The following is a 24,479-nucleotide window of genomic DNA, read 5'->3' on the forward strand; positions in this document are numbered from 1 at the left end:
CACCCTGGTGATAAATCATTTTAGGATTGCATGCTTGCTGTTAGCTTTAATGAATGACATGCTGCTTTCTCATTGCTGAATCAAGGCTTCTTTTTAAGCAGCTATAGCAGTCTCTTGACAGTGTTATACAGATATGGATCCGTAATTATAAAGGGAAGTCGACATTATGATTTCTCTACTGCATATTCTTCTTAATGACTAGTTCAGAAAAAGGAACATAGGACTATTGTTTCAAACACGTCTGAAATCCCTAGAGGTTTAAATTAATATTACATTAAAAAAATCACCATTTTTCTGTCTCTGTGAAACCTACTCTTTCAATTAGTAGAAACACATCACTTAGTAAAAATACAAAGTACTTTATTATTCTATTACAGATTGATACCATTACTTAGAAAACTCTTTAATAAGAAGTAGCACACTGTTTATCCTCATCTAGGTATGCTTAACATCAGACAATTTGACAATTTACCACACTGAGACCTGATTCAAACCCTACTGAAGTCACTGACACACATTTCCCTTTTACTTTGTTGAGTCAGAAGGTTTTTAAAAGTCAAATGCTGTTCACTTTCTCACTCCAGCATGCAGCACTCCAAGCTCATCTCACAGCTGCCTCATCTGACATTATGACCTCCAAGACAGTGTAGGAGAGGTTTATCCCATATAAGAACGGAGGTTCTAGGATTTATGAAATCAACAGATGGCCTCAGGGTAAGTGTATTTAAAGGAGATTTTAATTTTTAATGAAAATAATTTGGGATTGGGTATGTAACCAAAACTCAGGTATGTATTTGATATTATCCCAGAAATAATTCAAGATAGATCATCCAGGTTACCATATGGACTGTATTCCACTCCTCCTATTAAAAGTAGATTACAGAAGGGCTAAAGCTACTTATGATTTTTCAAGCTTACTGGTATTAATTTGAATAAGATAACAAATGAGGGAAGAATGATTGGCAGCCATTCCAGCTACACAAAGTACAAATCCCTTCAGCAGAATTTCAATAGATTGCAGAACTGAGTATCAAAAGATCTAGTGATAATTTGATCTTCTATTTTTTGATACAGTAGTAGTTCTTCAGGTAACATTATTCACTATATTTTTACCTTAAAAAAAAGAAAAGGAAAGATTTGCCAGAAGTATTATAAAAATTTGAATATGTACACTGAGGTATTAGATATGTGCAACATAAAGTCTGTTGATGTGCAAAAAACACGAAGTGCACACAGTGAGTTACAAACTTTGTATCAGGTTCCAGCCATTGATATCCATGTCTGGAGACAAGAATTCCAATTGCCTTTTCTTTCCTGGTTATAGCACGTAGGGAAGCAGCTGATGCAGCTGTACAGGACCTGAGAGACAGATGCACAAGCCATAGAGATGACGTCCAGATCTTCCCACCTGATGCCTGACTGAATTTACACTGGTTATTGCAAGATGTGATAATCTGTATATCTGCCTGGTAGTGACACTTAAGGGTCACATTTTCTTAAAGAGTTAATCACTGGAGTAAGTAATAGTGAGCATTTTTGAAAATTCAACCCTATTTCCTACATACACTGTAATAGTAATTATAAGTCGCTCCAGGTGCAGTTCAACATGGCCAGAATAAAAGAAATTCAGCACAGTCAGTGCACTGTAACAGACAAATTTTAGTATAGTTACAATAAATTATACAAAAACTGAAATTGTTACATTTTAAAGAACAATTCTCTGCCTTTTTTTTTTTTCATCATATTAATAGGGCGAAAAAAAAATCAGTATTCTGAAAATGGCAAAGCTGAAATGATTATGCCAGACCTCAAGATTCTAATTTTTTAACTTCAAGATATAAAAGCTGTGCAGATGAAGAGTGGCCCTAAACTTTGTATTAGGACATCAATTAGCAAATTCCCATTGACACTCACAAATCATGAATATTATTTACTTAAGCGATCCTTATGTCCTGTAATGTAAGCTGTCTTATACATATTTAATACACCAGACAGTCAAGGCACAGAAATCTAAGGTGATTTCTTTCACCCCAGGATAGCAGGACAGTGTCATCAGCAAGAAGGCAATGCAAGATTCCCAATTCCCACTCCCAGTTCTATGTAGCAAACATATTATCCATTTGAAATTAATGTACCTCATGGCATAAATGCCTTTACTCAAGTAGGCAATAAGATAGAAATACGCCCTATTGTATGCATGTTTTATATATAAGTAGAAATCTAAAAAAAAAAATATCAAGGGGGTTCTAGAAAGTTAATGGACTAAGTGGTAGTTCAAAAATGTTCCAAGATTTGCTATGGATCATCTTCTATCAACACTTATAGTAATGACTTCTGTAAAGCAGAGGTCCTGACATTACTGTCTGACATCCCATAGTTGTAAGCCCTATTCTTTGAAACCCTTTTTTACTTTGGAATGTATTGCAATAAGTCACAAATTCAATCAAAGGCACTACAAACAAATTAGTATAAAAATCACCCTAACAACATGTATGAAACCAGTATGTATTTGTCAAAAATTATCCTATTCAAAATAACTTTTTGAGTAAAAACAAAATCTGCTCACTGACAGTTCTAATTTCAGTGAGAATGATACACAGCAAAGTGCAGAAGGCTGCACGGAAGTGCTTCACAACACAATACAAAATGAAACTGTGTTATATTTAAAATCTAATGCTATATTTGGAAATCAAAGTTACTTTTCAAATGAGAGGTTAAAAATTAAAATACATTTTATTAGTATTGCACCTACATCTTTGCCTTTTTATTCTTTAATATTAATGCCAGAAATTTACACCATCAACATTAGAAAAATAAAGGAAAAGTAGAGACTGCTCAAAGAGTTTTTATTGGTTTTAACTCCCTGCATACACTTCAAGTTCTTTGGGAATGTTCTGATGTCTGCACCTGATACAGACACAAGCTTTGTTCAAGAGCTATGGTCAGATTCACCAAAATATTAAAAGAGATCATCCATGAAAGCTAAAAACTGAACTCAACAGGTAACCAATAATTATCAACTCCTTATCACTGCAAGACGCTCAGATCAACTTCACATACTTTTAGGAACCTGAAACACAAGGTGAGCATGGCATAATGTCATGACATGACATGAATTTTAAATATACATGTAACTGTACTATTTGCATCCTCTTGTCACCATCCTCTTTGCACTATAAACTCCATCACACATAGGAAACACCCGACTAATTGCACCAGGAAGTCTACCCTTTTTATTCCACAACACTGCCTATAGCTGCTTCATTCAGGCTCCCTGGAGCTTTAATTCACAACTTTCTAATGCCCTCCACAGGGAGTATTTCAAAATGAGGGATGGAAGTAGGATGAAGGCAAACAAGAAAAACACTGAGTCTCCCACAGCTTGTCTAGTTTTCTCTTTATAATGTAGGCTTCTCAGGCCAAAGCTCATGTATCACTGTGTCACTGCCAGCCCTGAGTACATAATCAATGGTTTCACAATACTATTGAATTAGTTGCTTCCATACTGTCTTTTCTCCAATTTGTTGAGAGTCTTTACCCACTAAAAATGTCAATATATTCACACTTCACAGTCATGAAATGCTTGTAAAAAAACAGATAGGCTGTATTCAAAATCAACATAAAATATTAAGTTCCATTTACTTGCCTAGCATGATATTTTAGGGAAATAAAGGGTAACCTATAAAATATTTTTTTCTTAAATGCAGCATGATTAAATCTAAAGCATTCTTTGACAAAAGTGCACTGAAGTATATATACAGAACTGTCCCATATACATAATGATGAAAATTAAAATCCATTTCAAAAAATTTGGCCAGGAGGCAGTTTATAGACGTTAAGCAAAAAAGGATTTGCTCTGAAAAACAGTTCTCCCAACTTCAGTAAAACAGAAGACATTGAAGTACTTCTACTATATCATACAACTCTTTACAGACATTTCTATGGATCTCATCACCATACCTTGAAAACAGTTCACAAAACATAATGGATCAAACAATTTTCTCTGATTGAGATAATGAAAATGATTATCTCTTTTCACAGGTGTAGCCCCCAAAAAGTGGGTGCCAGTGGCAGACCTAGAAATGAAGACTGAATCTCCTGGTTTCTAGCGCTTCAATAGCTAATACAAACCTGACTTCTGCCCTTTCACAGAATCGTATTGTGAGGTTAGTAAAAAAATACACGAACGGTCTTCTACCATTAGATGTATGCTAAAGCACATCAAGTGAGATATTTCTACCAAAACGTGTTTCATATTAACTGACATTAAAGTTAAATTCAGACAAGTTTGGAACTTGAACACATTTAAAATTCTTCTGAGATCAAGTCTCTCTGTAGATTCGGGGAGAGAGACACCAAAAAGGTTTCCTCCTAAACATCGGAAAACCAACTTAGGCTGAATGAAAGGCTGCCCACTTCTCATAAAGTCTCTCCATTCTGACACTGTGCAGCTAGCTTAGGTGAGGTGCCAAACTTTTCAATAATCATAATTCACCTGTTAAAATCATGCATGTTTAAATGGTTACGTGCTAACTTCCTTCTTAAAGGTGAAAACTGAGACCGGGGCAACTTAAGGTAGAGCTATCTTTACTCCCTCTATACTTCTACCATTCTCTGAATACAGGGGTGAATAACACAAATAAATCATCATTCTTCTAGCAGTAAAAAGGAAAAGCAGGTAGACATTTATGATGTAGAAATATGCCCACACAACTTACTTAGTCTATAAGCCACTCTTTTGCTCATATTTTCTAAAATAAAATTGCTCTGGACAATATTCAAGAAATTATACTTTTTATCTAGAAAGAACAATTGTCTGTGTGCAGTTTCACAGTTTAGAAAAAGGCTCTTTTTTTTAAAAAGCCAGTTGAAAATCTTGCTACTTTCCTGAATAGGAACTCTGCAAAATATAACAAACAAATAATATCAAGCAAATATATCAAGCAAAATATATCAAGCAAATAATTAAGCTTGATAAGATAGACCACAGAGCATAATCAGGTTTCTGAAGTCCTTCAGAACATCTTTCTCTGTTATATTTCTCAAAGATAATATATAATAAATATACTATTAATATGCATAAATAATAAAGGATATAATATTTTTTTAAATTGGCCTGGTTGGCACTTACTATTCAAAATCATGTTATTGGGTTAAACCAAGACTGTTTAAATGTGATAAATAAACTGATTTGGAAGAAAATTAATTTGAACCTAACTTTGGAAATGCCTTTCTTGAATTCCACCACTAAAGACTACTGAGGACTCTGTGGTAACACTACGGAACATAACAAACATTTTCTTTTTTTTCTCATTAGAAAGGGCAACAAACTTTTTCCTGTGATAGATAGCTGTGATGCCCTTTCTAGGAACTAAAGACCAAAGGAAAACTCATTGCTGAAATAGAGAAGAATAGTAATTTGATTGTGGTTTCTTGATATTTCAGGAACACATTCTAATGAAAACAAATGGTTTAATTTTAAACAAGGAAACTGTAGGCATGTTTATGGTGTTAGAAAGGATTATTTAAGGCATTCTTCACATATTGCACTATTAATGTAGATTCTTGTAAAATATTGAGAACCGTATAGAAAATAGAACAGTATTTCACATAATTGTAGTTTTCCCTAAATGTAATGTCAAAAGTCAAATATAATGTCTGCGAGCACAATAGTTTAATTTTTTCCTCAATGAAGAGGGAGATAATACTGAATTTCTAAGAATGCATAATTAAGTATATATTGGAAATTTAAATGTCACCAGTGCATTTGAGAGAACAAAGCCATCCTTTACTAACTCAGCAAAATTCAATCAATTGAATGACTCTCAAACAGTAAAATATGTAATGGGTTAAAGCATGGATTGTCACACCAGACTTTTTAAATGATAAGTGGGCAAATCCAAGCCTCTGTGCTCATGGGTCTAAATAAGTCTCGCAGGAAGAGCAGGGACAGAGGTTTTTTAAAAGCCCGAGAAACATCAAGTGAAGATTCTAAATGGTTTATGAACCTTCACAAAAACTGTTTATTTAAATTAAATTTTATTGTTCACCCTGAGACTAAAATGTAGTCTGAGCAGTGGAAGTTTGCTTAATTTAATCCTTTAGTCTAGGTTTGACAGATAGGTTAGGCAGTTGAGTACTACTGAGAAGACCATATTTACTTCTCTAACTGCAACAGTACACAGTCCCCAGAAGTAGAACCATTAAGAAGAGAAAAGAGATCTTGTGCCACACAGCTCCATTTTCCACTGGTTTCCAGTTGACATAATAGTCCTACTAATGATTTACCTAACTTGTGTCTAACTAACTTAAAAAAATTGTGTATCACAATTTGCCTGATAGTTTTCTACTGACGTATTGTGTTCTTTAGTGGTCATGCAAAAAACAAATTATACTAAATATACTAAACAAAATTATACTAAAAGAAGAGTGGTCTTTACTCATACAAGAAATCTCTGGGTTTATGTGGCCCGTTCATATTAGTAAGCAAGTCAGATTTGGCTTTAAAAGCTCAAACTTATGCTTGTAGATGGTAGGAAAAGGAAAGGCATATGGATGCACTTTTTTTTACCCATCCACGTGGGACAACGGCAAACAGAAAGTAGAATGTCATTTGTCACAAATACCTTTCACTCCCTTGTTCTAACTTAAAAAAGATAGTACCCAACAATGAAGCAGCCGTAGGAGGCAAAGAGGAAATAGTTCAAAAAAGCTATATTACCACTTGTAATTCTGAAGCTCCCAGTGTCTTGCAAGTTGATGTCACAGAAGAAAAAACTCTTCATTTGGTCTCCCACTGTTTTGCTGCCCTTTCCCCACTGGTGTTGTAGCAGGAGGCAATATAAAAGTGCTTTTATTCCATACAAATTGCTTGACTGCTAAACTCTCTGAAATCTGAAAATTACAGTAGTTGCACAAAATTTTTTTAAGGATCCTCTCTTCGTAATTGCTTCTGACCAGAAAATTAAATACAGAAGAATGAATTTGCAATGAATACAGAAGACACAATTTTGATTTCTTTCCTGGTTGAAGAATAATTTTATTGAAATACAGAATTGCTGTATTTGAGATAAGAATCTGACCAGAGGTCCTTAAAATTTCCTTTACATGTTCCAGGTTAAACTTTGCTCTAACTAAGATTATATCTATATTCAGAAAAAGGCTGACAATTTCACTAATATATTTATATATCTAACACGTTTATTTCTGCAAAATGTTAAATGTTAAATATTTTCATGGGGTTTTTTTTTTTCTTCTCATCTTTAGGAAAGCTTTGCAACTGCTCCGAAAGACAGTCAGTGGACTGCAGGTATTTCATATGCTCTTTCTAAGCACCTATTGAATTATAGAAAAGGGCTAGAAAATGCAAAAGAAATAATCTGTATGCTGAGTTTTTTGACAAAGCTGTTGGTATCAATATTTGTATGTTCTCTGATACTCCTAAATAATGCATTCCAATAGAGAACAGTGTTGTCTTGATCTCTTTTTGGTTTTTTCCTTCTCATTCCTGTATGTCTTGTCTTTAATTTTCTTTCTCTCTGTATTTTTATTAATTTCTATAGTTTTCTTTTATGCAGAATTACTAAAGTTTTCAATGTGTTCTCCTTTAAATGAGTTCCAGATTAGCAATCAAGGTTAAATAAACAACCTACATGTAGAAAACCCGAATCAATTCAAAAATGAAAGAATTGATTTTTTTATTTTAATTTTGCTCATTGATTTTGTTCACAGGAAACAAAATCAATATAGTAGCAGCATACTGACTTTGAAGTTTGATAATATATCTCAGTACAATAAAGAGGTCAAAGCCCCTACTATACCATAAATTCCTCTGCTTGGAACTAATTACTGCAAGTGGAAAAAAGTGGCAGACTATCAGTTTTGAAGGGATAAACACAAAGAGTAAGCTAATTCAGACATAAATGCAGGAGAGAGAAGTATTTTTCAGCATTGTTGTTCATACAGTTGAAAAGCCATATTATGAAGGCAAGTGATAATATACAGTCTTTTTACAAATAAAATGTAGTTTCCTCACACATTTATACCAGACTTACATCATAAACTTGAATGTGTTGAAGTTATGCTTTATTCATAAGAAAAAGAACTTGTTGAAACATTATTAATACTTCAAATATCCTCTTTTGTAGCTCCTTATGATGAAGGATATAAACAAATTATTTCAAAGAAAACATTCAGCCTTTCCTTTCTCTAAATCATAAGCTGATATAGTGTAATATCTAAATACAGATATAAAATTAATATTAAAATTGGGATATGCATATATAAAATTGTACTTAGCACTTTAGTCTTTGTTTTGATATGACGTATATAGCTTAATAGTGACTGCAGAGTCAGAGGTTTTCCCTACATGTGGTTTTGATATTGGCAATTGTACAATCCTTAATACGGTTATTCTAGTCTGTAGTGCTTCAGCCAAGCGAATTCAGATCTTTAGCAACCCAACATTATACATGTATGCACACGAGTTACTGTTGATTTCCTTATTTGCTGGTAGAGGCATTTAGCAGGTTTTGGTTTCTTTGTATCTGCCTCAGTTTCCTTGCAGAGCCATTTCTCTCAGTAAAATCTGAAGGACCCAACATTGCTTGCCCTAAATCCTCTCCCACGCTCTATCTCATGTCCCCAAGTAGGACAAAGACTTTCAAATACTAAGAATATATCTGAATTTCCGAATTTCAGTCCTGAGGCACAACATTTTGTCTTTATCAAGCACATCATCAGGGTTGGTTTTTGGTTTTTTTTCAGCAAACCACAAATACTTCATTGACTCAAATACTGAGAATTTAACCTTGTTCACACTCATCTCCCAGTTACTAATTCAACCAATCATCTAATCAAATTTCAATCCTTTCAAAGGTGAAACAAAGAAGAAATGGTGAATTTTTCATTCTATTCATTCTCCTAAATTAGATGGTATTTGATCCTGTTCCTCCACGTACAATCATTTCTGCTTACCAAACCTTTCTCACACACCATTTTTCCTGTTTTGGATTCTTGACTCCATTTAATATCTCTCCAAATGCATCCAAAATGTAATCTGTGTCTCTTGTTTTAGGGTTTTTTTTAACATGATTTATCATGCTTTTTAATTTTATTTTTTTCTAATAGCTTTGCTTTCAAGGTGCACTTAGTTCTGCAGTAACCCTGCCGCCTGGGAATCAATTTCTTAACAAAAGAGTAAGAGAGTTCATGTAATTTGTGATCCAACATCCCTTAGAGTTGGAGTTTCATTTCATAAATAATTCACTTACAAGCACATACATTCATTTTACATGATTCCTCAGTGTGGCCAGGGTGCTGTGTAGTCTGCATTGTATCCACCTACAAAAATACAAAAATATATGTTTGCTAACCGGCATGTGAGTAGGGTTTGGGTAACCTAATCCTCTGTCATAGATCTTGTTAGTGAGAAAAAAGATTCCTCTTCTCTGCCTTGGGTCCAAACATACTCTATAAAATAACTATTTGGCAGCAAAGACAGTTAGAATACTGTTACCTATAATAATAAATAATATTACTGTTACCTATTGCCTAAGAAAAAGAAGAATTTAAGTGAACTATGCCCAGAAACAGACTGGGTTTAAATCAGAGAGAAATTGTAGTGATTTATACATTCTTCCTTTTCTTACCTACAGTTACTGCAGACAAAGTAAAAAATAATATATGTCTCAGGTATCAGTGATAAGCATAACTTTTCTCCATTAAATGATGAGATAAATAGTGCAGTATGGATAGCTGAAAGAAGCATAGGATAGAAATTTTATAAGAAAAAACCGGGCCACTCCTCTTTCTCTTGAACCACCTCATCCACCACCAAATAAAAGGGAGTTAGCAAACGAGACTTGTAGGGCCATACATAATATACAAGGACAATTCTATGAACATCTACATTCTTCAAAATGTCAGGTATCAACTATTATGATACAAGGTGGTACGAGATCCTGGATCTGAATCTCACTGAATTATTGATATCAGTTGGAACCAACTCACTCTGTGTGTGTGTGTGTGTGTGTGTGTGTGTGTGTGCACCTGGGAGGGGCTGGGCCTGGACCTGCAGGTCCATGGCAAGGGCTGCACACAAGGCCTGTGCTGAGGGCACAGGGCAGAGCTGAAGGCAAGGCCTGCTGCCCATGCAGAGCACATGGCAGAGCTGAAAGCCTGTAGCTGGGCTGTCAGTCAAGGCAGAGCTGCCTGGCAGCCCACCCACACCACACTCCTGCAGCCTGTGACTGCTACAGCACAACTCACTCTGGCCTGGAAGACACTGACCGGATATCCTGCCTGGGAGGGAAAACTGAACTCTATAAATACATGAGATTCCATGTGGTCTATTCTCTACCTCTCTTCTCCCTCTCCAGCTGGCACCATGTGAATCATCAAATCTTACCAGTACCTATTCTCCTCTCCTTTCTTTCTTTCCTTCTCTCTTTCTTTATCCCTTTTAATCTGGTTTTTTCTTTTACTCTTTTCCTTTTCTTGTAGGTAACTTAAAACCAATGAACTGTGTTTTACTAAAGCTGGTATATAGATTGTTTTAGTAGGTGTTTCCTGTGGAATGGGTCTTTGTGCTGAATGTTTGAGTGAAATGCTTTTTTCTTGGTTGTATTTTACTCCTGTAAAAACCTTTTGCCAAAATATCTTATTTTTCTCATTAAATTAAACAGAATTTCTCTTAGAGTGTGTGACTCTTTCTTCAGATGCTAATTAGAGGTTATAATGAACCAAAAGGCTTTTAAAAAGTCTTAAATAAAAAATGTGACTGCTCTGGGCAGTTTATAGCTTAATACGGAGTGCAACAGGTGGACATAAAGAAAATGGAGAACCAGAGGAGAACCTGCTTCCTTTGAATCAGTTTGATCAAGATATTTGTGAAGGAAATGAGACACTTAAGAGACATGCACATCTCCTGATAAACAGTAGAGTTTTCTGTCCAATATATTCTTCAAAAACAGCCCTTAAAATACCACTTAGAAATGAGTCATCCACACAAAAAAATATTAACCCATTATTGTTGGTTACATACATAACATGTTTGGTTGGCATTCATCAGTCTTTTCAGCTTTTCCAGTACTGTTGTATTATTAATGACTTTTATTTATTTTACATCACCAACTACTACAACCTTATTTTAATGAATCATTTCTTCTAATCTATTACACATATGTAAAGTTAAAACAAAATTACACAAATGTAGGATAGCAATGTCAAGCATCTCTATAAAGCAGCTTTTACTCTATGAAAATAATCCATAAAAGACTCCCAAGTGTCCTCAAATAAGTAATGTCTGTTCCTCAATCTAAATATGATCTTCTTACAGGAAACCATCTGGGACAAGCAAGCAAAACATTCGGCTTTAGTTGCAGAATACATTTACACCTCAGTAAAATTCTTCATCATCATCAATCCAATAATATACAAATCTTTTTGTTCAGTTTACACTGTGTTAGCTCAACTAAACAGCAAAACACTAAACTGGCCTAAACCAGTCAATAACAAAACACCTATCTATCCCTCTATCTGTTTTGATCAATCTATCTCTCTGTTTATCATTTCTGTTCCTTGAGTACCGCAAAGTTGTTAACTTCAATAATTATTCAAATTCATATATATATATATATAAAAGAAGCTTTTATAACTTTAAGGATGCAGTATGCATTCAACAGGGATCTCCTAACATATATTTTAAGTACCTCTCTCTAAGATACAAACAAAATTGTGAGGATTTGGTGCATTTGTAAGATATTTCTGAGGTCAAAAATGTTCATAGATGCAACATTTCTTCTATAATTGGAGCTCTCTTCTATGACAGATACTCATATTATTTTTTCAATTAACAAATCAAATCATAAATCAATGCAAGAAAAAAGCTAAAAGAAGCAAAACCAACTACCTGGCACATACTAGATAAAATGTTCACTCTTTTTATAGAAAATGCGATATATTATATTCTTAAGTCTCAAATCATCACGGAGGTCTCAGTGTTTGTGTGTGTCTAGATTACCTGCAGTACACCTGATGCAGCATAAAATGGAAGGAACAACAGTGCAATTTGTTGTGCCTCTCTACATTACATCTTAATGAACAACAAAGTTTTCATCACTTGCTAGTCTCTGTCATGCACTGTGCAGGTATGGAGAGCAAACTGATGGAAGGCTTTGCATCTGCACTGTAACTGCGAGGCACCACATGACAACCTGAAGACAATGATGGAGAAAACAATGCTTCAAAATGCTCAGTGGTGCTGAAAAACACGTACAGTGGAAATCCAAATATAGACTCAAGACAAATTCACACCCAAAACACATTCCCATGCTCTGTGTCATTAATGTAGATGCATCCATGCATAATAATAGAAAAAAAGTTGGAAAATTATCTCTTCTTCTTCTCTAAATTTCTATTAAATTAGGTACTGTTTTCCCCACTTTTCTGGCAGTTGAAGAATCTTGCTCATTTCCAGAAAATTGATATTACTGTCTTGTTCCTCCTCCTATTTCCTGGCACAAAAATGCAAATACACCAGAGAGAAATGAAGAATTGGGAGTTATTACCTCAGTTTTCATGACCAAGACGCTTTGCAGCTCTCTACTAATCCAGTCCATAATGCTAAAACACAGGTGAGGAAGTTTCTTATTACATACTGGCTCCACTTCCTGCTTATCAGAAGCATAATCTCACATATTTTCTTGATAGGCTACAATACTCTGGCATGAATATTTCATTGGGATATCGTTTCCAGAACTTCAGTTCTCCAGTATATAAAAATTAGTGTAATTACAACCCCAAATTTATTCATGAGTATTTTTATCTGCTTCTCCTTTTTCCTTAACTTACACATTCATTGCCATTGGGAAGTGACCTTTTAGTGTTAGTGATATATGTTTGCTACTATATGCAACTATTTTTCATTAAATAAGTGAGAAATCACACTTCAACAGAGTATAGATGATCACAGCCAAAACATATTGCTACAAATTCAGAATGTTTAACTTCTGCAAGTACCTTTTTATAATTTTTTTGCCACTCATTCCACTTTATTCTTAGCATCCGTGTCTGTAAATATGTTATGATTGCAATATATATATTATATATTGATCTGATTGATGTGTGTGTATGACTAAAACTGTGACACATTACAAGTTTCTGCAAGATTCTTGCATGTCTTAAATGGAACTGAAAGGCACAACATGCGTGTTTTTGCCCACTACAGCAAATGCCAGATAAAAATATATCTCTGTAGATTTCCTGTTACATTTCACAAGATGCTTCTAACCTATTTTTAAAATTCTTTTATATACACAACTTCATTTCCAGTTTGTGGCAGAAACCGAAATAGGATATGGGGAACTATAGGAAGTGTATTAAATATATTTCCTTAGAATATACATGCTGTATAAGGAAAGGCAATTCTTATATTCTTAAGAGAAAATTAGACAGTAAATAAAATATTCAATATCTTTATGTTGTGATATTTGCACAGTATTTATGAATCATTAAAGGTCATAAATAGGGTCAAAAACTAAACAAATTGAAACTCATGAACAGTTTTTCTGAATAAGAAATTAATGAGGACTGCTACATATGATGACAAAGAGATACATAGATTTTGGTCATTAGAATTTCTGTAACAGATATGGTCCAATTTAATATAATAACTTAATAATTCTAATAATGAAGTTTTAAAGAAAAAGAAGTTAAAGAGATCAGCTTAAAAGAGTAACACATCTAGAGTTAGCACACACTTTAACATGACTATGTATTCTCATTTAACCTCATTAAATTTGATTTGTCATATTTTTATTCTGTGACTACTGCTGACTCCTGCATGTTAGGTAAATCAAGTCTATCAAAACTAAGCTTTCTAGTTCTTACTAAATCCCCCCCCCCGCAAAAAAAAAATCATTTTAACCATTACAAGCATAAAATTGATTAAAAAAACATCTATCATTCATTACCTTTACAAACTCTCTGGTTTATTGATCTCCTGCTCACACTAGGCTTATGAATAAATTTTGAACATTTAGGAATCTGTCCACTTCCTACTATTAGGATTATGTTCTTTTCATAGTCACACTTTGCAACAATATGGTGACATATCGACCAGTCTTCATGTTAAACACTAGAGAATTGCTGGCTCACAAAGACAGTGGTTAGAGATGGAAAAACAGTCCATGCCATTGACCTGAAATTAATTATTTCATCCCCACAAACTAAAGAATTTATAACTTAGAATTAAAAAAAAAACACATACACTTAAATGTTTAGGAATCAGTTCTTTCTAAACAAACCCAATATGTTGTCAATTAACAATAAACATATATCTTCTATTAGTAGTAGGTAGGAACAAACCCAAAATATAAAATATCCCATTTAACTCTCACACAGGCAGTTTAATAATGAGAAAAATTGCATATTTAATGCTATTTACTACAATGTCTTCCCATTCCTGAACTGTCAGACACAGAGCTGTCTTCCTTACAATCCAGTATAAAGATATTATTGTTCTATCTTCAGCACATATGCATTGACTTATTTCAGGTAGACAATGTTCAGAAATATAAATTGCTAACAGTTTTCTCAGGGCACAAGAGTGGAATAACATAGAATTAGTCTACCTAAAAAGTCTCAATAATGTAAACTTCCATATGGTTTGCATTCAACCTACTTAATACATTCATCAAAATTCTGCCACCTTTCTCTACTGAACTAATGCATTAAGAAGCACTGTAGTAATAAAAATGATATCTATTTAAGGTATTTATTACAATCTTAAGCCAGAAACATCTGGACCTCCTTAAAAACTGAGTAATACTGCCATGTCAAGAAAAAAAGTTTCAAAGAAAAACGGAAGCACAAGTACTGATATCCTTAGATGCCTCTGATGCTGCAAACCTCACAGTTTGAGCTTTCTGCTGCTCTTTAAACAGCTTACAGAACATAGCTTGATCTCAGTGTAGATAATGCTACTTATAGTTTAATCCATCATTAAGAAACTAAGGTAATAAAAGCATGGGTCATGTTTTGTTGTTGTTGTTGTTTCTATTTCCCTCTTCTAGAAGGAAAATATCTGTACATTTCTATGATCCTAAACTGATGAAGTTCCATTTGAAAATTAGAAAGACATTTTTACCTCAACATCAGAAGGTTAAAGTAATTTTTTTTTTCAGTTTCTAAACTAAACACATAGTGGTATAGAGTTGCTATTATAACAACGCTCTTTAATACTTTCTGCTGATATTTATTCTCAATATATTTATGAAGAGCAAGCACACGTCCTCTCCCCACTTACTTTCTTAAGACTGAGGTAAACGTATCAGTGGCTTAAAACCAGATGGCAAGAATAGTTACCACCCTCATCCATCTGCTCCACCCTTCTGATGGGCACTAAAGCCTTCAGGGCAGGGTTATATGATATGTCTTTGGATGAGCTCATGTACTATTGCAGTCTTCAGCTGGGTGTATTAAAGTAAAAGAATTCCAGTTTTGGTTTACCCTAATATACAAAGCAGTGGTTCATAAAGTGATTCAAAGGAGGTTCAAGTATTCATGCCTTGAGGATAGCAACAGCTTCTGCCATCCAGTTTTGGCCTGCCACAGCGTGTTTCTCAGAGCCTTAATTCTGAATAAGCAAAGCCCTTTTAGTTATCTCTTGCACAGCTAAGTCTATATTCCATGGTTATTAAACTGCTCTTTCTGAATGTCTAAAAGTAAGCTTAATTCTTCCTGAAAATGGTTGACCAGAATAATAGAACAATTTTTCAGACGAAGCTTTATGAAGGACTTCTCAAATGACATGACTGTGTCTGTTTCTCTCACAGCAGCTCACAACTTGATGCAGCCTCATGTTGCAGAAACAAATCTGCTCATGTCACACTGCTGCTCCTAATAACTCTGCCTAATTTATTAAATTCTTCTTGTTTTCTACTGCTTTCATCTCATGATTTCTTAACTGAATTTACAACTTGTCTTGTTTTTGTTATTGTTTTGAGGTGGTTAGTTTTGTTTTAATTCCTACAGTTTGAATTGTTTTCTAGTCCTTCATCTAGTACAGTCTAATCCTCACCCAAATTCATTATGTTTATCATATTTGTTTCATAATCAAGTTTCCTTATTACATTTGTAGTCTGTGCATGAAGGTTAAAATATAAAGCAAAAACAGTCTTAAGACTGATGCTTGACTCAAGTAACTTTTTATAATGTTTACCTTTGCAACAACACCATTTGTCATCTCATTTTAGTGAATTTCTTACATATTTTTAATTCCTCTAGTAATGCCCATCTTCCACAGGTGCACAAATAATTTTGCAGATGGCACAGTATCAACTGCTTGCCAAAGTCCAAGGAGAGAGATTACTAAATTTTCTTTATCTAGAAAATTGGTTATCTTTTCAAAGAAAGTTATCAGATTGCTTTGTATGAACTCCTTTCAGTAAAGCCATTTTCAATTTCTATTTTATCCTCTCTTCCCTCTTTCTTTATGTCAGTAAGTCAATTTTTTTTCATCTAAACTCTGCTCTACTTTTGATAAAAAATGAGGTCATATTTTTAGACCTTTATACCTTCTTTTCCATCTTCTCCACTGCTTAAATATAAATACCGCATTTGCTATTCTCCAACAAAACAGCACCTTTTTTTTCCCTAACACATTTATTTAAAAGAAGACATGGGATGCTTTCTTCTATATCACTCAGAATTCTGTGATGACACCTATCTGTTCCTATTTGACTTACATACATCAGACTCCAGGTTCTGCTTTTATCTTAGACACTTCCAGCTTTTGTCTCCCAGGTACAACATTGCTACCTTTGTTTAAAACTAAGGCAAAGTTTCAATTTCATTTCTCTATAACATGTACGTTAGCTTTCATTTCTAAGCATAATAATTGTACTGCTTGTCTCTTGCTCTTATAGCTTAATAAAGTTTTCTTTTAATAATTCCTTTAGTGTTGTCTACCTCGGTTGACATTTGTCAGCCCTTTATCCTCATAATGACCACACCCTATAAGGTACATTTCTCTGATTATCTGAATTCCCTTCTCCCCCCTTTTCCCATTCATTGTAATTTCCCAATCTTGTAATTTATTCCATTTCAAAAAAATCTTCTCATGCCTGTACACAGAAAAACACCTGTGCATCTGAGTTTCTGAGAAGGTATTTGAGATATTTAATGTCATAGACATGAATATGAGGAGTATTTCCATATCACCTTCCCCACCTTCCTCCTACCTGTGCATGGCACTACAATTGTCTATTCCTACTACTGAAGGCCAGTGCTGAAGGGAATAAAGTGCACTGACTGAACAGGGAATATACTTTTCCAAGTCCCAGAATTAATCTGCCTAGAGGCAAAATGTCTATGTTCTCTGCTAATGATCTTTTGTCACTTCAAACACAGTATTACATTTGTTTATAATTTCTCCAGTCATCATATTCTACTCACCAAGACAGAAAGAAAATTAAGACTGGCAAGACTTCAGTGTCTAATGTACAAAAAACTGAGGTGAATGACAAATATTGAGGGTTTTTAATACAATTTTATTTTTTAGAGGCATTAATATGTGTTGCCTAAAAGGGAACTTTTTTAGTCACTTTGTAATGTATAGTCTGCATGAAATGGTATCTGTGAATTAAATCTTTTGCTCACTGAGGTTTCTATTTGTACATATAAGGCCAAAGAGAACTTTTAGTGAAATGTTTGTGAGAGGCAGAATTTAATTCATGGAATTAAATACTTTGTAGATATATCTTCAACAGACCTCTATGATGAGGCAGAAATAGCAAGCTGATACAAGCTTATTTTCCTAAGGAAAGTATTACTTTTCATCTCATCGGCACAACAGTCTTCAGAGGAAAGCTCTACACTTCAGGCCTTTAGGGACCCTGGAACAGAAATCCCCGTTCGATACAGACACTCCTACTATAATACCTGGAGCACAATAGGCTTCAGGGGCTTCTCTTGCCTCAGCTCCCAGCTCCCCTGCCTGCCCTTGCCTGAGAGGGGCATTTAGTCTCTCTGTAGTCAATCTTAATTGACTACAGAGGAAAAAAATGCACTAATGCTGTGTGGAGCAGGGACTCTGCCTTAGCAGCAGGAGATCTGCTGCTCCTTCCTGTATGGATAAAACTCCATCCATCAGGCAGCAAAGAGGATTATGCCAAAGGCACAGTATGGCTCTACTCATAGAGCAGCCAAAACTAAAAGAAAAAGTTATGGAAAGCAGTGAGAGGGAAAGACGTGAGGAGGTTGGATTTAACTGTTTTATACAGGACCCTTAGGCAGGAAATGGCTATGACAGACCTACCAGCCTTTATATCAAATTCCAAAGTACAACTAAGTATCACACTCACCCTAGAAAACTCACTGATCACAGCAGGACTCCTTCTTGTAGTAAAAAAAAAAAAAAAAAAAAAAAAAGAAACTAAGAAAAAATGTCAGAAGACAAGAGAAAGTGCTGCTACCAGTCTATCAGCCATTTGAAAAGAAACGTCAGAATAGGCATAGGTTGAATCCACTGTTTGAACAGATCACAGAAAGCACGGATGGAAAACACAGATTCATAAAACAACATTAAAGGTAAGTGTTGTTCAGTGGACAAAACATAAAATTAGGTTCAGTGGACAAAATATAAAATTCCAGAATCATTCTTCAGTATACCTCCAAGTTCTAGTCAAAAGGATTGTAAAATTTATAAATTCTTGGTTAGTATGTACATTCATCTAAGTAATCTCTTATGTTATGGAAGCATCATACTGATAAACCAAGTTTATAAAGAACAGAGCAATTCTTATATAATATATGTGTGCAAAATGCTAAATTGTTGTACTGATACTATAAACCTGTTTGTATTGTCAACTGTTCACTTTCTTAAAAATAAGTTCAAAGCAAGAGGGGGTTTTTTGTATCTATGTCTTCCCTTTCAAAAGAAAGATAAATTCCCTGCTTCTAAATCAGTTGTAAAGTCCTTTATCAATGAGGAGTACGGTGTTTCCTAACAAATAAGAGTTTATTTTATAGTATGTCTTATGAACACAGAGTGGTAGATTGGTTTAATTAAAGTCTGTCAAATTATCATAAGGTTTTTACATTCTGCAAATAATTGCTTTTTCTTCTCTATTCACTTTTTGTTAATGGAAATAGAGAAAGTTATTTTCATCTTTAATATATGATGTAGAATGAAGAAAAAATAAGAAAAAATAAGCAGTTAATGAAGTGATCTTTAATTTCTTAGACATCCTTTTAAATTAAAACTAAAATGATGAAAATTAAGCTAGATTTGACAGTAGTTATACATGTGAAATTATGCCATGTGTTCAAAATAGACTGTTCTACTAAGAGTACACATCTGAAAGTAGATGAATAATGGAATGCAATGAAAGTTGCATGCAAATTTTTTGTGAGATCAGTTAAATTACCTCACATTAGATTGCACTCTGGTGAGCCAAACATAACATACTTATTTTTATATTGTATTATTTTATTTATTTATTATATTTTACTTATATTATATGACTACTAATCCTTTTGTTCATAAATTTCTCACGGCAAATTAATTTATGTACAGAATTCTAACATGGGAGTACAAAACTAACACTATAACCTTTAGTTATAGTTTAGTTTAGAGCTTTGGGCTGAGTCTTTCTTCTTATTTTTGATCAAAAATAAAAAGCACCTTTTTCCGGTGAAGTAGAAAAATGTTTATTGTAGGACCCAAAATCAGTCTTAAATGTGTCTTTGCTTCTTTCACATTAAATTACATCTAATATGCAGTGTGTGACACTGTGAAAAGACTCCGTCAAGGTAAGTTACAGAAGCACAGTCCAGTTTATTTTTACATAGCTGCCCCTACTAAGCATATTACCAGCTGCAGTATTAGCAGGTTAGAACTGCTATTGCCTGTCTTGGAGGGAGAATGAACAACAAAAAATGTTTTTCCAGATAAGTTTCTGGAGACACATGTACACTATTGAAACTGTTCCTAGCCTGGCGGGCAAGCAGAGTACACGAGCCAAGTCTTAGAGGTTACAATTCTAGATATTTATTTGTGGGGGTTTCTATTTCAAATAGAAGGATGACTCAGAAATTAAAAATGGGTGCATACTTCATATATATTTGAATTAGTTTTCTGCAAGGCTTCTCTCTCTTTCTTCAAATAGCAAGAGTCCTGAGCTGATTTCATATTAAAATTTGCATAACCTTTTTCCTGATGCCTTTTCAGTAGTTATTTCTTGTAATTTCAGTCCTCCTTTGGTAATCAGGAAGCCCACAAACAGAAAATTTTGTGGAGAATGAGACCTTTGGAGTCTTTTTCTTAAAGCCTTCATGTCACGTACCAGGGGAAAAAAAAAATTTGGTGTTTACTCTCCAACTTCTGGCTTTCCTAGAAAGAAACAAATACATGGTGTAGGTCCATAAAAACCCTCTGCTTTGTAGGATGGAAAATACTTAAGCCCCTTTTGTGTATCATTCAGAAACTTAAGAAATACAAGGCTCTAGATTTTTTACTCGGGTCTCCTATATTTAAAATAATGCAGATTCATTTTGTGATATTGTAAAAGGGACTAAGAAGAAGAAAAATATCTATGACAGGTTTTAGTATAATACAGTAGCTAAGCTCTTTGTTGTAGCAGACTGCCAGATAAGACCAATTCATTGTGGAACGCAAGGGAAACAGCAGCAGGAGGAACCCTGGTGTCTCTTTGTCACTATCTGCACAGACTGTGGGTACTATACTGGGCTAGATTTTACTTTGTGGGTAGTGGGCTCCACTCTCAACAGAACTTTAAACATCAGTAAAGTCTTTCTGTGAATTATTTTTCTTTTGAATTAAATGTGAAGGGAACATATGCTTGCAGCAAGTCTGGTGCCACATCTAAAAGGAGCAGAAGAGAAGCATACACTGAACATTTCCCATACTGCTACTGGGATGCACAGGAGTTTCATCACGAGCAATTATATCTGCTCAAGTAGGGAGAGCTGTGTTCAATAAACTCTTCCCCTTTCCTCCTTTTAAAGTCAGTCTTTATAAAATATGTCTTTGTGGATACTTGCTAATATTCAAAAAGATTGAAAGAAGCTGGGCAGGTCACCCTCCTGATTCTTGATGCACAGAAGTTCAGCAGGAACCTATGAAACTGAAGGTTTAGAAAATCAGATCTTTTATATTCTGAAGAACATAAAACTTCATTTTAGTTTAATTTTACCAAATTTTAGTTAGATTACCTCTATGCAACTAAGTTTCATGAAAGCCTGTTATGATCCAAAACTGTTTAGACATAACAATTAAACCAGAAGAATTATGCTCCTCAAAGTGCTTTTGCAATTATTAAGTCATTGTTCTCCCTTATGCTTACAAGGAGAGAGGAGGGAAGCTAAAGATAAAAGGAACTAAAATGGTGTTGTATCTTCAATGAGAGCAGATATTTTAGATCTACTTGATTTTCTCAATTTGTTTCAGGTTGCAGAGTGAAAAAGAATCTTTGACAAAACTGTCATCTTTAAAATATGGTGATATTTAATTTTTTCCCTTCTACACTATTTAGATTACCTGGAACTGAAATACTTCTAGCAGCCACTGTGTCCAATTTTTCAGAGCTGTCACTTCCTAGTAAATCTGCTTAAGCAAAATACTTATGTTGTTAGAAAACAGAGCAAACATATGTTATAAAATACATTCTATATTTCTTTGCAGGACAACTGGTATTCTAACACACAAACCAGAAAGAATATGTAAAAATCTGGAAGTTGAGTCCTTATATACTCTTTTAAATCCATAAATCTGGTACTCTCATGATTTGTTTCCAAAGATGTCTAGAATTAGCTCATTTTTTCTGACTTAGCTGATTTTTTTTTTGCACAATAATTATAATCAACACTATACAATCAAAAATAATCAAAATTCTATTTCCAAAGAAAGCACTCCAGGTCATTAAAATTAAAAAGCACATGTCACCTGAAAGACAGCAAAACATAAGATGATCAGATTTAACCCTCTCTAGTCCACATGCTCTTTTGGTCAACATTTGATGCCCTGCCGGGTAACACAAAACTGCAACAACTTTATACTTATGGGCCTTTAGCCTACAATATAAACAGACATTACACGAAATGCAAACAAACCCTGTATGCCAAAATAAACCCAGGACATAGATTACATTTTGCAGAAAGAAAAAATGCAACAAAAAACCAAAACAACCACAGTATAAAACAAAATGTTCCTTTCAAGAGTGACTTGTAAATTCTGGATGAATTTTTCTGTGAAAGAAATTTTACGGATGACAAACTGCAGAATGGTTTTGACTGTTACCGGACAATAAATACTATAGTTTATTTTATGACTTTTTTTTTAAGATTTTCTGATTATACAAAAACTTTATTTATCTTTGAAGTTTACACATGAGGAACTATGTAAGACTAAAGTTACTTCCACTGCTTTAGAAAGCCTGTCATGTTAAAGGAAAATCAGTGCTTCTTACTGTGTACCATTCAAATCCCAAGACTCTGATGGCCCGTTAACACCAAATATGTCACACTCTAACACCATAGAATCAATACACTGGAATGTCATGGTACCCTGATGAGCCACAAAGCCTCTGTATACATGTAATAGACACGAATTTTATATTACTTCAGAGAAGAAGTGTGTCAAGTAAAAATCAATTTCAAGTTTCTTACTAAGAACAAAATAGTTCTAAGTAAATAAATGGGTTTTTTTCAAATTTCACTCAATCAAACATAGGAAGTAAACAAAGAATTCAAAGTCATTTAGACATTCACTGAACAAGGACACTTGCTTGTTCACACTGCTATAAATTCTACCCCTCATTTTCAAGCTTTTTTTGACAGCTCTTTCCCACCGAGATCATCACCCACACAGATCTTGCTGAGATCTTCTTTCAAGATAGGTTAAGAAAAAACAAAAATATATTCTAATACAAAAATTATAGAGTAACCAAACAATAATCTCCCAAATCCTAGATACAAAAAGCTATTCTAAAGATTACTTTATCCATTTGCTCACATGATCATCTAAGTACTGAGACTGCTAGAAAGGAGACTAGACAATTTCTTACATTTAAAAAATGCTTCTGAACCACACTTCAAGGAACCAGAAAGAAAGTTACTGACATTCTGACAGCAGTGGAAAATTGCAGCTGAGACAAAACCATCAGTATTTTCTCACAATTAAGTCTTTAAAATATTTTTAGAATCTAAGACAAGAAGCAGAGTTGATCATTTGTGTTCTGTCCCTGGATAAGCAACACATACCGGCCAATTCGAGATTCCTTGGATGTTTAACAGAAAAAAAAAATTTTAAAGAAACCTCTCTCTGAGCTGCTGGGCAGCTGACAGAATAAAGATAACTGTCTTTCTTTAACCTTTGGATTTCAAAACTATGTCTATTTCACACACACACACACACACACACACCCCTCCAATCCTTTATTTCCCAGACTCCTGAATATCTCCAAGACCTTGTCAAAAAAAAACCCTAACACCAGAACAAGTACAGGCCTCAGTACTCATGTTTCCATTAAGGTATATGAAATACTTAAAATAAATCCTTCCAAATCCATATTAAAATTACTTATTGTCTCAGTTAAACAGCAAATGGCCAGCATAGATTAGCATATATAAATAAGTGATAAGCCCAAATTCAAACTGGACTTTTATGAACTTCAGTTTTGTATTAATTCACTACAATATGCTTCAGTGTACAACAAACTACTGCTGTAAAAATACAGTTCTTCAATATGTTTTATAAATATTATTCTTCAACTGATTTATACATGCAAGATAATGAAATTATTAGTATTGAAGTTGTAATAAGCACCTGAAGGTAAAAAAGTACATGTAAAACATTTAATGTGTTTCTAAGGTAGCTTAGGCACTGTTGCTCAGAGATAACAGGTAACTCTCTTTTCTTCAAAAAACTGTAAACTAAAACATAGAATCTCATGATATTTTTCTTCATATTGACATTACATAATGTGATAGAATGATTTTGTGGAATTCTGTCAACACAACTGCTGGTCGTCCTAAGTAACATAAACTAAATTGAGGAGACTGTCATAGGACTTCCCATTAATATATAAGTGGCTGTCAGCAAAAAAATCCTGTCTCGAAAGAGGCAATGCTGCCAGTTTGGTGTGTGAAATCCCTGCATTCCATCTCAGAAGCTGTTTTCATATGTGTTGTTCTCCTTTTCTCTCAATCAATGACATCCAGAACAAGATTTAAAAGAAAATAAACAAAAAACACCTCAAAATAATAAAAAAAAAAAGCTGAATTTTGTTTCTATATGCTGTAATATAATCTGAGAATTTCAAATCATCTTGCAAATTGTCCCTCCAAAGAATGGGTTTTAGCTGTAACTGTAGTCATGCAAATTGCGTACTATGAAGAAAAAGAAAAAGAAAAAGAAAAAGAAAAAGAAAAAGAAAAAGAAAAAGAAAAAGAAAAAG

General features: G+C 34.1%; 1 protein-coding gene across 3 annotated transcripts in view; it reads right to left on the reverse strand.

The window, feature by feature from the left end:
• Positions 1-24,479, reverse strand: part of PCDH7 (protocadherin 7) — a 268,634-nt gene that overhangs the window by 205,367 nt on the left and 38,788 nt on the right. The window contains exons 2-3 of one of the 3 annotated variants that reach the window (XM_017805259.1): positions 9,283-9,342; positions 7,236-7,335 (exon numbers count right to left, since the gene is read on the reverse strand). The exons of the other annotated variants lie outside the window; for them this stretch is intronic. Of the exons in view, the coding sequence (XP_017660748.1) occupies positions 7,315-7,335; positions 9,283-9,342 (81 nt within the window). The 3' untranslated portion in view covers positions 7,236-7,314. Of the gene's footprint in view, positions 1-7,235; positions 7,336-9,282; positions 9,343-24,479 lie in introns of those variants that run through there. 3 annotated transcript variants of the gene reach the window in all.

Source organism: Lepidothrix coronata, unplaced genomic scaffold (genome assembly GCF_001604755.1).
Source record: "Lepidothrix coronata isolate B3197 unplaced genomic scaffold, Lepidothrix_coronata-1.0 Scaffold0, whole genome shotgun sequence".
NCBI classification, from domain to species: Eukaryota; Metazoa; Chordata; class Aves; order Passeriformes; family Pipridae; genus Lepidothrix; species Lepidothrix coronata.